This window comes from Muscardinus avellanarius, assembly GCF_963383645.1.
Source record: "Muscardinus avellanarius genome assembly, chromosome: 19".
Taxonomy (NCBI): Eukaryota; Metazoa; Chordata; class Mammalia; order Rodentia; family Gliridae; genus Muscardinus; species Muscardinus avellanarius.
In genome coordinates this window covers 14,033,135-14,043,992 of record NC_137805.1, presented here as the reverse complement: position 1 = coordinate 14,043,992, position 10,858 = coordinate 14,033,135, and the positions used below count along the sequence as shown (strand labels likewise).

The following is a 10,858-nucleotide window of genomic DNA, read 5'->3' as shown; positions in this document are numbered from 1 at the left end:
TTGGCTGTGGCTGTACCTGCAGGGAACGCCCAGGTGGAGCCAAAGCCCCCAAAGTAGAGCTGCGTGCCCTGTGAGTAGGGTAGGTCCACAGCCTGGGGCAGCACCTGGGATTACTCGACGCGTTGTGCCCCTGCAAACAGGACTTTACCTCCCTGAAACACGATTATACTCACTTCCACGCCGTCTGCATAGGGCCAGCTCTTCCTAACTCCCTTCAGCCTGCTGATCGCGCCGGTCCGTCAAGCGCCAGGTGTCAGGCGGTGTTCCTGTTGGTGCGGGTTTCTCCAGCAGGCCTGTCCCTGCGTCTTGCCTGCCAGTCCCCCTTTGTGCCTGTGCAGAGTGCCGTGCGGCCCCGGCTGCTGCCGAGCCCTGCCCGCTGGGCCTGTGCACAGAGGCCGTCCCCACGTGGACAGACCTCAGCTGCCACGTCACTGCTGGCGTGACGGCCCACAGGAGGCACTGGGCGCACCCGGGCCCGTCAGCCCAGCCTGCAGGGCGGGTTCCCTCCCCCAGTCTGGGTTGGGGTCGCAGGGAAGGGCGAGGTGCGTAGGAGCATAGAAACAGGAGCTTTATTCTCTGATGTGCGCACATGAGTTCCTTACACAATCAAGGAAATGGCTTCTCTCCCAGGCATCGGCTCTTTTATCAAAAGAAAATCCACCCTGCTTAGTCCCAACCTGGGCAGAAACCGCCCTGAGCAACGTTCCTGACCCACAGCTAAAGGCTAATGAGGAGAGGGCTGAGCACACCGCTGAGCCCCATGGCGCCCAGGCCCGCTGGCCGTGAGGACAGCTCGGAGGGCCCCGGCCGCAGCCCCCTGCGCGGCAGGTGCTGGGAGGGGCCGGGGCAGGTCAGGGCCTGTGCTCAGCATCCATGGCGTCCAGGTATCTGGCTTCAATGATTCGGGGCAGCAGGTTGTAGCTGGGGCAAGGAGGGCGAGCGATGGTCAGGGGCGAGCCACGGGCGCCCGCCTGGCTCACCGCCTCCCGCCGGGGCCGTGCCTACCGGATGGGGATCATGGCAATCATGATGAGGGGAAAGATCATCTTCATGTAGGGCAGGGTGCTCATGCCGAAGGCGCAGAGCAGCAGCAGCTGCAGGACCTGCAGGCCCGTGAAGTAGTGGATCTTCCTCTGGGGCACCCTCCGGATGTAGTGCGTAGGGGGGTATGACGTCTGCAGGCAGCAGCGAGCGGGGTCAGCGGGCGAGGGCGGCCGTGTCCAGCACCCGCCCCGCCTCCCGCGGCCACGCGCCCACCTGCTCCTTGAGCAGCAGGGCGACCCGCGAGAAGAGCTGGTTGCCGTCCAGGGAGGTGAGCGCGATGTAGAGGAAGAGGCCGTAGAGCACGGGCTTCGGGATCCACTGCAGCGGGAAGGGCAGCAGCAGCAGGGACAGGCCGACCAGGACGCTGGCACCCAGGGCCGTCAGCCGCGTCTCCCTCACGCTCACGATCCTGCCAGCCAGAGCCACGCCGCGGGTGGGTGCCTGTCCCCGGCCCGGCCCCCCCGGGCTGCACCCCAGGGTGGGGAGGGCGCAGCCCTACTCACGTCTCGTAAATGTGCCCGTTCTCCACCCGCTCCTCCACTAAAGCCAGCGCCCGCACGTGCAGTGGGGAGTGGGGGTAGGCGGCGTGGATCCAGGGCAGCCCAAACAGCGACAGCCCCGTGTTGATGATGGCGAGGAGGAGCAGGTCCCAGTGGTAGGCAGTGCCCTTCACCAGCCTGCAGCGGATGACACACGTGCCGCCCTCCCTCTGCTCTCCCCGCAGCTCTCCTGCCCTCCCCGCAGCTCTCCTGCTCTCCCCACCACCCTCCGCAGCTCCCAGCCCTGCTCCCGGCCCTCCATACCTGTTTTCTGGTGCGTTGACCAAGGCAGCCACCAGGTTCTGCTCAATGAAGAAGAGCAGCGAGAGCAGGAAGCCGAGGCCCATGGTGCTGCCGACGGCCCCCAGGGACAGCGAGTGTATCTGAGCCATCTCCAGCAGGTTCTCGCTGGGGCTGTAGCGGAACTTGCTCACTGCAGCAGGGGACAGGTTCCTGCTGGGCCGGCAGCCCCGGGGCGGCCACACGGCCCCACTCCCCCACGGTCCCCACTCACTCTCGATTTCCTGGAAGCCGTAGGAACTGACGAGGGAAAAGGTGAGCACCGCGATGGGCAGGGCGCAGTCGGACAGCGTCTCCCGCACGCACGAGTGCAGGTAGGGGCTGGGGACAGCAGGCGCGTCAGCGAGGGCCAGGGCCACAGGCCCCCGCGCCCCGCGCCCTCCTCACCTCTTCTTGAACTGGTAGAGGGTGTAGCCCAGCCAGAGCGTGCCCAGCATGATGAGGAGGCTGAGCACGGCCGTGGCACGGCCTGAGTGCGTGGCGCTGGGGCTTCCTGCCGCGGCCAGCTCCGTCGGGCTGGCCAGGAGGCTGGAGTTGAGGGCCGTGTGGAGGCTGGTGTTGAGGCTGGAGCCAACCCCCAACAGGCTCACCAGGGATGAAGTCCGTTTTGTGGAGTGGTGGTGACCGTAGTAGTACTTCCAGAAGACTACGGAACAGGCGCAGGCCTCAGCCACGCGGGCTGTGGGAGGCTGGGCCCAGCTTCCTTCTGGATATGGGTCAGGGGAGGTAGAGGACGGGAAGGGACTCCAGGGACTGGGTGGGCTCTAAAGGGAGACAGGGCTTCTGGGGACGGCAGGGGGGCGAGGAGAAAGGGGGTGCTCTGGCCTTGCCTGTCGATCAGGACCCGCTGACCCGCCCATCTCCCCACTGTTCCCAAGCCTGCTGTCCCCCTTCCACCTCCGACACCCCGTCTCTCCTGGCCCCTGCCGCATCAGGTCACAGCCCGAGCCTCCCGCCCACAGCCCTGCGCTCACTTTTGACCATGCCCTTGACGGCGTCCATCAGGAAGGTGAGGGAGATGAACAGGGCAATGATCTCCTCCGTCGACCTGCAGGGATCGACAGGGGTGTTGTTGGGAGAGGCCACCCCGAGCGTCTCCACGCATCCCCACGCCCCTGCAGAGGACCAGGCCCCAGACCTCGCCCCACGAGCCTGCCCGGCAACTTGGGGAGGTTGCCTGCCTCGAGGGACCCGCAGCTCAGGAGAGCCCAGTCACCTCCTGAACAGACTCATGACCAGGCTGAGGTTGAAGAAGGCGTAGAGTGCGAGAAAGAAGCTGTTCCACAGGCCCGTCCACGCGTAGAAAGAGTTGAAGTCCAGGTTGTAGTCGTCACAGATGACCCGGATCACTGCAGGCGTGCGGAGGGACAATGGTCAGGACCGGCGGAGCCTAGGACCCTGGCAGGTCCCCCGCCCCGCCCCCCACCGCACCCTGGATGTAGATGGCCAGGGGCGCGGTTGTCAGCAGGATCACCAGCGGCTGCCCAGAGAAGAGCGCGTACAGGAGGCCCCCGATGCTCTGCCCGGCTATGGTCTTCTGCACATCTGTGGAGGAGGGAGGTCAGGGCCGCTGCAGCCGGGGCTCTGCCCAGCGCCCGGCTGAGCCCCTCACCGATGGCTCCGTTGGTATTCTCGTCATTGAGGGACCCAAAAGCGATGGTGGGCAGAAGGCAGGCAAAGTAGAGGAACAGGGTGGTGGTGATGTATTTGCCCACTGCCTTGCTTTTCCCGATAATGCCTAAAAAAGGGAGACAGGACAGAGGGCTGGTGCGGATGCAGGACACACATGGCCCCGGGAGAACCGTGGGTGGGCCAGAGGCTACATACCGTCAGTGAAGTCCAGGGGGTACACGGGGAACCTGCGCATGACATCCTCCCGGATGCCCTTCCCAAAAGGGAAGAAGTCTTTGCCCGTGGGGGGCTGGGGGAGAAGACAGAGCCCTTGTGAGGTGTGGCCGGCCACACCCCTCCCGCTCCACCCGGTGCCTGCCTGGACCTGGTACCTTCGGGTGTTTGTGGGTATGGAGGGAAAACAGGCTGTGTCTCTTTATCCTTGGCGTCATCATGGTGAGCAGCTGTCTCTGATGCACCAAGGCCTCCTTGAATTCTTCCTCTGTGTGGGTTCTCAGCAGCTTTTGGCGGAAGGTGATGTCGGAGAACATGGTGGCGAAGGTGCGCGCCACCTCCGTGGCGGTCTTGGTGCTTTTCTGGGGGTGGAGGATGGGAGGGTTTCATCTGCAGCCCTGCCCCTGCCCAGCACAGGTGCCCCACTCAGGAACTGACAGTGGGTTTTGTCCCCCGAGTTCAGGGGTTAGTGTACCCTAATGTAATTTCTACATCAAATAAAGCACAAGCATCCATCTATTTTTTTTGGCAATTCTAGGGATTGAACCTAAAGCCTTGCACATCGCTAGAAAAGTGCTCTACCACTGAGCGACAGCCTCGGCGCCTTTTTTTATTTTTTGAGACAGCGACTGTCTCCTGGGTTGGCCTTGAACTTGGGATCCTACCTATCTCAGCCTCCCAGTAGCTGGGATTACAGGCGTACGCAGCACACCCAGCTCAATCTAATATTTTTCTTATAAACTCACTAGTCTTAAGCAACAAAAATCTGTGTGTTCATGGCTATGAAACCACAGTGGAGCCAAGCATTTCCCCGGCATGCCTCACCAGTGGGCTACACTGGACTTCGAGGGTCCAAGCCCATCAGGCCGCCTCCCTCCCACCTAGCTAGAGTCAGGCCTGTCCACGAATCCTGAACTCATGTCCAGCTTCCACGGGGGCACCCTGCTCACCTCCCAGCCCCGGTCCCCGACAGCAATGCCTGTCCCTTTGTGATGCTCAGGCTAGCGGGGCCGGGCTCTGTGCAGACTGCGCAGTAGGACAGCCTGTGTTCCTGAGGAGGAGCCCAGAGCTAGGGCTGGCTGGCCTGGCCCAGGGCACCTGGCATCACTCAGCTCTTAGAATATGGCTCCTTCCATGGTTCTGGCCACTTTGCCAGCTGCCAATCCCTCTAACCCATTAGTTGCCATTCCTCTCTCAACACAGTGACGTCATGTCTATAAGACACAGGAGAGGGAATGTTCCCATCAGCACCCACCTCTGCCTAGAGAAAACCAGGGGGGGGGGTCTACTAGAGGAAGGGCAGAATCAGGAAGGTCTTGCCTGGTGTGTGTGAGGCCTCCGGTTCAATCTTTAGAATGGCAAAAATAAGTAGCTGGGCGTGGTGGCTCACACTTGTAATCCTAGCATTTGGGAGGCAAGGTCCTTCTATTCTCTATTCAGGATTTATGGCACTGGGGATTGAATCCAGATGCATTCTATCTCTAAGCTACACCTCCAGCCTATTTTATTTCTAATTTTGAAACAGGGCCTCAGTAGGTTGCTAAAAGCCCTTTCTACATTGCTGAGGATGTTCTCAAACAGTGATTCTCTGGTCTCAACCTCCCAATTACTGGATTGCAGGCGTGCAACACCATGCCCGGCTCCTATTCGGGATTTTAATGGGGCAAACCTCTAAACTGTACCAGCTTGGGTTTGGCAAAAGCAAAGTGCCCCTGAGCAGGAGGTTTGTAGCCCAAGGCGTGGGGGTCCTTGGCCAGCCAACTATAAAATCAGGCAACTGGAAGAATTAGGGTGAGGGAAAGCAGGCCAAAGAAAGACCCCAATGTTCGAATCAGGGTAGTTGTAAAAAGCATTTCAGTTGATAAGAAAATCTGAGTTGATGCAGTGGTGCACACCTGTAATTCTACTACTTGGGAAGGTGAGAGGAAGATGGCAGGTTCAAGACCACCCTTGGCAATGGAGTGAGGCCCCTGGCAGCTGAGCAAGAAGACCCTGTTTCAAAAATAAAAAAGGACCACCAGGCGTGGTGGGCCCGCTTGTAATCCCAGCATTCGTGAGGCTGAGGCCAGAGGGTAGAGGATCGCGACTTGTGGCCAGCCTCAGCTACTTAGTGAGGCCCTCTGCAACTCTGTGAGACCCGGTTTCAAAATAAAGAATAAAAAATGGGGCAGGGACTGTAGCTCGGAAGGTGAATGCCCCTGGGTTCCATCCCAGACTCACTCACTCACTAAATAAATAAATAAATAAATAAATAAATAACGTGTGGTAGTTCATACTTGTAATCACAGTACTTGGGAGGCTGAGACAGGAGGATGGCAGGTTCACAGCCAGTCTCAACAACTTGGTGAGGCTCTCTGCAATTTAGTGAGACACTGTTTCAAAAATAAAAAATAAACCAGGCACGGTGGTACAAGCCTGTAATCCCAGTACTTGGGAGGCTGAGACAGGAAGAGTCACAGGTTCAAGGACAGCCTTAGCAAGTAATGAGACTCTCATTAACTTAAAGAGACCCTATTTCAAAAATAAAATAGAGGTAGGGGGGTAGTTTGGAGGTAGAATGCCCCTGGGTTCAATCCCCAGTATCACAGCACAGACAAAAACAAAAGCAAACCCAAAACTGGGGGAAACCTCCAGGGAAATTCAGCCACAGCAAAGATGTTTCTAATAAACCACGGGGCAGAGAGGCGAGGAGGGAGGGCGGGGAGCCGGCGCCCCTTCCCCAGGAGGCAGAGACCCCGTCAGGCACTCACCATCTTGGGTGGGGCCAGCACCAGGATGACGAAGCGGACCTCACAGGAGTTCTCCCCCCAGTTCTGCGGGCGGACCAGGCGGCTGATGCACACGTGCCGCCTCTGTAGGGCCTTCATGGTGCAGCTGGCGGGCACAGGAGGGCGCGTGGGGCACGGCTGCTACCCTCCACCCAGAACCCTGGACTGACCCTGGGGTGAATGCTGGGCCCTCTCCTCCCATCACCAGCGGGTACCGAAGATGCCTAGTTCCCCTGTGACAAGAGGGAGCGACTCACATGATACAGAGCCAAGACTGCTGGTACTGCACCCCCGTGACCGTGGCAGTGACTCCTTGGATGGTATCTGACAGCAGGTGGGCTGAGGACGGGTGGCAGGCAGAGGAACGGACCGTCAGCAGCGTGTACACACACACACACACACACACACACACACACACCCCTCCCTCCCCGGGCAGGAAGAGGGCCTCACCTTTGCTCTCCATGGGGGCCCCGGCATCCGTGAAGAGCCTGGCCATGAGCAAGTCCAGGTTGCAATCGGGCTCGGCATGGCTGGGGTCCTGGGCGAAGCGGTTCAGCATGGTCCTCAGCACGTCATCCAGCGAGGTGGCCGTCTCGTTCAGGATGATGCTGGCCTGGGCCAGGAAGCCATCCAGGTCCCGGTGTGCGCGGATTTCTTCCCCAAAGTTCTTCAATTTCAGGTACTGCGGGGACCCCAGGCAGAGAGTCGCACAGGCCCCCGGATGAGAACACTGGCCCTGCCTGGGCCCTTCCACCACGGGGCTCTCTGGCTGCCCCTGCCCGCCAGGACCAACATCCCTTTCCAAAGGCCTGGGGACAGGAAAGCAAAGGGCCCTACGGGACGCAGCTCCCTCCACCCGCAACCGGAGGCCCAGGGCTGCCCTGAGGACTGAGGCCGGCCCTCACCTTGCGGGAGGTGTGCAGGAGCACACAGCCACCAGAGGTGTCTTCACTGTCTAGAGGAAAGGGGGAGATTCAGGGTGCCAGGCCATCTCTTTGCGTCTCTCTTGGTACAACTGGGCCATATCTGCCCAGGCCCCTGCCCTCCTCCCTGGCCCTGCTGCAACCCCCCATACCAGATTTAGAGGGTTGCACCCCCAGGCTGACATTGACAAAAAACCGGATGCTCTCGCCAGACACAATGGAGGAATTGGCAGTGTCGAAGGCCTCGTCGGCCAGGTGCTCCTCCCGGACTTCAGTGGAATCATCTGTATCACCCTTAAGGTAGTCCAGAGATGCACCTGTCACTGAGAGACCCAAGAGCACGCGGCCATCAGCACGGGCACCGGGAGGGCTCCAAGCTCAAGAAGAGGCACCCTAACCATCCCGCTGGGTGCGCCCAAGGAACAGGCCTCCTCGACCCCAAGGGCAGAACTTCTAGTCCTGCGAGCCCCGTTCAGCATGGCACTGGCGCACAGACCTGGAGCCCCCTGCCCGGGCACTTTCTCCAATGTTTCCTCGCTGCAAGAACCAGGGCCCTGTGCTCTTTTTTGTTTTTGTTTCTTGTGTGTGTGTATGTGGGCCTTCTACCTCTGAGCTACACCCCCAGCCCTTTTTTAAATTGTTTTGTTTTGAAACTCGCTAGGTCACTGAGAGTCTCACTAAGTCACCGAGGCTGATCTCAAACCTGCAATCCTCCTGTCTCCGCCTCCCAAGCACAGAGATTACAGTATGTACCACCTCCTGGCTCTATGTCCAGTCCACAGATGTTAGGCAGAGCACAGGTGTGACCAGACAGATAAGCCTGCCTCGCCCCTGCCCTCCCAGAAGCCCCGGGCTAGGGGACCCAAGGAGAGGCCGAGGTGGCCCCCTCCCCTGGCTGAGTTCCTCCTCCCAGGGAGCGCAGGGAAGGCCAAACATCAAGGCTGAGAGAGTCAGTCCACACCTCACACGGGGCCCAGGAGGCAAGAGAACCTGAGAAAGGCCGGGGCGGCCTCCTGAGGAGGCCTCGGCTCTGCCTGCCCCATAAGGCCTTCCCTCCTCAGTGCCATAGAGCAAAGACCCCCATAGCCAAGAGGCCACCGCCATCAACCCCTCAACGTGCCTACCCCTGCGTTAGACTTCCTGCAAACGCTCCCCTCTTCCCCGCGCCCTCCGTGCCTCCCAGCAGCCCACGGGATCACAGTTTGAGCCCTGACTCTTCTGGTCCAGCGGCACCTTTCAGACTGTCCTGTGGTTCCCCAATTGCGAGCATTCCCAGCAAAGAGGGCTCGCAGCCCAGACCCCAGTGCCGGGCCGACACCTGTGTGGACAGTGAGGGTCAGCAGCACGCCTACACCTGCCGGCTGACTCACCCTGACTCACTTCCACGGCCCCCGCCAGCTTCCTCTGCTTGTCCTAGGCCCCGTTCCCTGACGTCCCAAGCTCAAGGCCTGCTGACCCGAGCCCCAGGCCTGGACGGTGTCCACAGCCCAGAGAACTATTAGATCAAAAGATGTTTCAATGCTTTTGTTTTGGGGCCCATGGCAAACTCTTCTTCCCCGTTCCAGGGCTGCTTTGTTTAAAGCCACCTGGTTCCCCCCAAACTGGGCCCGGTCCCAGCCTCCCCTGAACCACCCACACCACACCACCATCCCCCACAATACCCACCATGGGGTTCCCCTGTCTCCCCCCACCCTGGGTTCTACTCAGCCTTAGCTCTCAGACCCTCTAGTTAAAGATCTGCCCAGCAGGGCATGGTGGTGCACTCTTGTAATTCTAGTGCTTGGGAGACTGAAACAGGAGGATCATGGTTCGTGGCCAGCTCAGCTACTTCGGCCCTCCACAACTTAGTGAGACCGTTTCAAAAATAAATAATACAACCGGGTGTGGTGGTGCATGCTTGGAGTCCCAGCATTCGGGAGGCTGAGACCCGTGGGTTGCGGTTTGCGGACAGCCTCAACTACTTAGCCCTTCATGACTCACTGAGACCTTATTTTATTATTATTATTATTATTTTTTTTTTTTGGTGGTACTGGGGTTCCTGGAAGCCCTTCTACCTCCGGGCTACACTTCCAGACCTATTTTTACATTTTCATTTGGAAACAGGGTCTCCTAAGCCAGCGCGCGCGGCTGGCTTCGAACCTGCGCGATTCTCCTGTCTCTGCCTCCCAAGCGCGGGGATTACAAGCATGCGCCACCACGCCCGGCGAGACCTTATTTTAAAAAAAGATTAAAAAATGCCGGGCATGGTGGCACACGCTTGTAATCCCTGTGCTTGGGAGGCTGAAACAGGAGGATCGCACGGGTTCGAAGCCAGCCTCAGCTACTTAGTGAGGCTTTCAGCAACTTAGTGAGACCCTGTTTCCAAATAAAATATAAAAAAAGGTCTGGGATAGGAGTATAGCCCGGAGGTAGAAAGCCTCTGGGTTCCACCCTCAGTAACACACACACACACACACACACACACACACACACACACAAAGATTAAAAAATAGGGCTGGCTGGCTGGGGTATAGCTCAGAGGTACACTGTCCCTGGGTTCCATCCCCAGTACTGCAAAAATATATATATATTAAAAAAAAAAGACGACAAAGGAAAAAAAAGGCTGAGGGTGTAACAACAACAAAAAATAGGGCTGGGGGGTGTAGCTCAGAGGTAGAATGCCCCTGCAGTGCAGCCCCAAACCTAACCTGCATGCCAGCAGCCTGGCACAGAGCCCCCACCCCTGGGGACTGTAGTGAGTGGACATCACCACGATGTCCACGCACTGTCCCACTGGACAACACTCGGATGGGCAGGTCAGCTCTGCACTGTGGCAGCCCAGAGATCCACGCAGAGCCAGGCCCTGCACGCAGGACAGCTGATGCCCAAAGGGATTGGATTTGCTTAGAGACTGCAGCAGGACCCAGCACTACGCCACCCCAGACCTGCTGGCAGCCGCTGCGCCACGTCCTGTCACGCCCTCCTGGGAAGCGGATCCAGGGGCATCCCTGTACCAGCACCGGACCCCAGGCAGGCGGCGAGTGCCATGGGCTTGTGGACACGGGGGCAAGGTTCCCTTCAGACTTGTGCCCTAGGGGTCTCCTACACACACAGACTGCAAAGTACTCACTGGGGTCCTCCAGGGATCCATTCTGTGACATGGCGGAAGAGGAACTTTCTGCAGAGAAAGCCAAAGAATTGTCACCAGCCTCTCGGATTCCTGTGCCCGACTGCAACCCTCCCCAGGCCGTCCTGGGGAGGGAGAGAGAGAGGGGCACGGAACAGCGGAAGGGGGGCTCTGCCAGCCTTTAGGAGTCCAGCTGCCAGGGGCCGCCCCGACGGGGCGGACATGAGGAGACTTTCTTCGGTGCCCACCCAGTTACCAACAGTACCCAGTTCACTGCTCAGGATTGCCCGGCTGCCTCCAGCCTGGCCTCCGGGTGCTGCTCCGGAGCCCGCC

At 59.4% G+C, this 10,858-nt stretch overlaps 1 protein-coding gene across 1 annotated transcript; it reads right to left on the bottom strand.

The window, feature by feature from the left end:
* Nucleotides 1-851: 851 nt before the first annotated feature.
* Nucleotides 852-10,601, bottom strand: SLC4A11 (solute carrier family 4 member 11; the record flags this gene model as incomplete). The annotated part of the gene is made up of 19 exons (XM_080716385.1): nt 10,511-10,601; nt 7,572-7,736; nt 7,402-7,451; nt 6,947-7,178; nt 6,754-6,835; nt 6,479-6,602; nt 3,887-4,090; nt 3,711-3,804; nt 3,496-3,621; nt 3,315-3,428; nt 3,100-3,232; nt 2,858-2,931; nt 2,271-2,529; nt 2,098-2,204; nt 1,848-2,016; nt 1,548-1,721; nt 1,258-1,453; nt 1,006-1,175; nt 852-921 (listed from the first exon to the last, which is right to left on the bottom strand). The coding sequence occupies exons 1-19, from the start codon at nt 10,557-10,559 to the stop codon at nt 852-854; spliced, it is 2,592 nt and encodes an 863-aa protein (XP_080572511.1). The 5' UTR covers nt 10,560-10,601.
* Between the last annotated feature and the right edge of the window lie 257 nt (nt 10,602-10,858).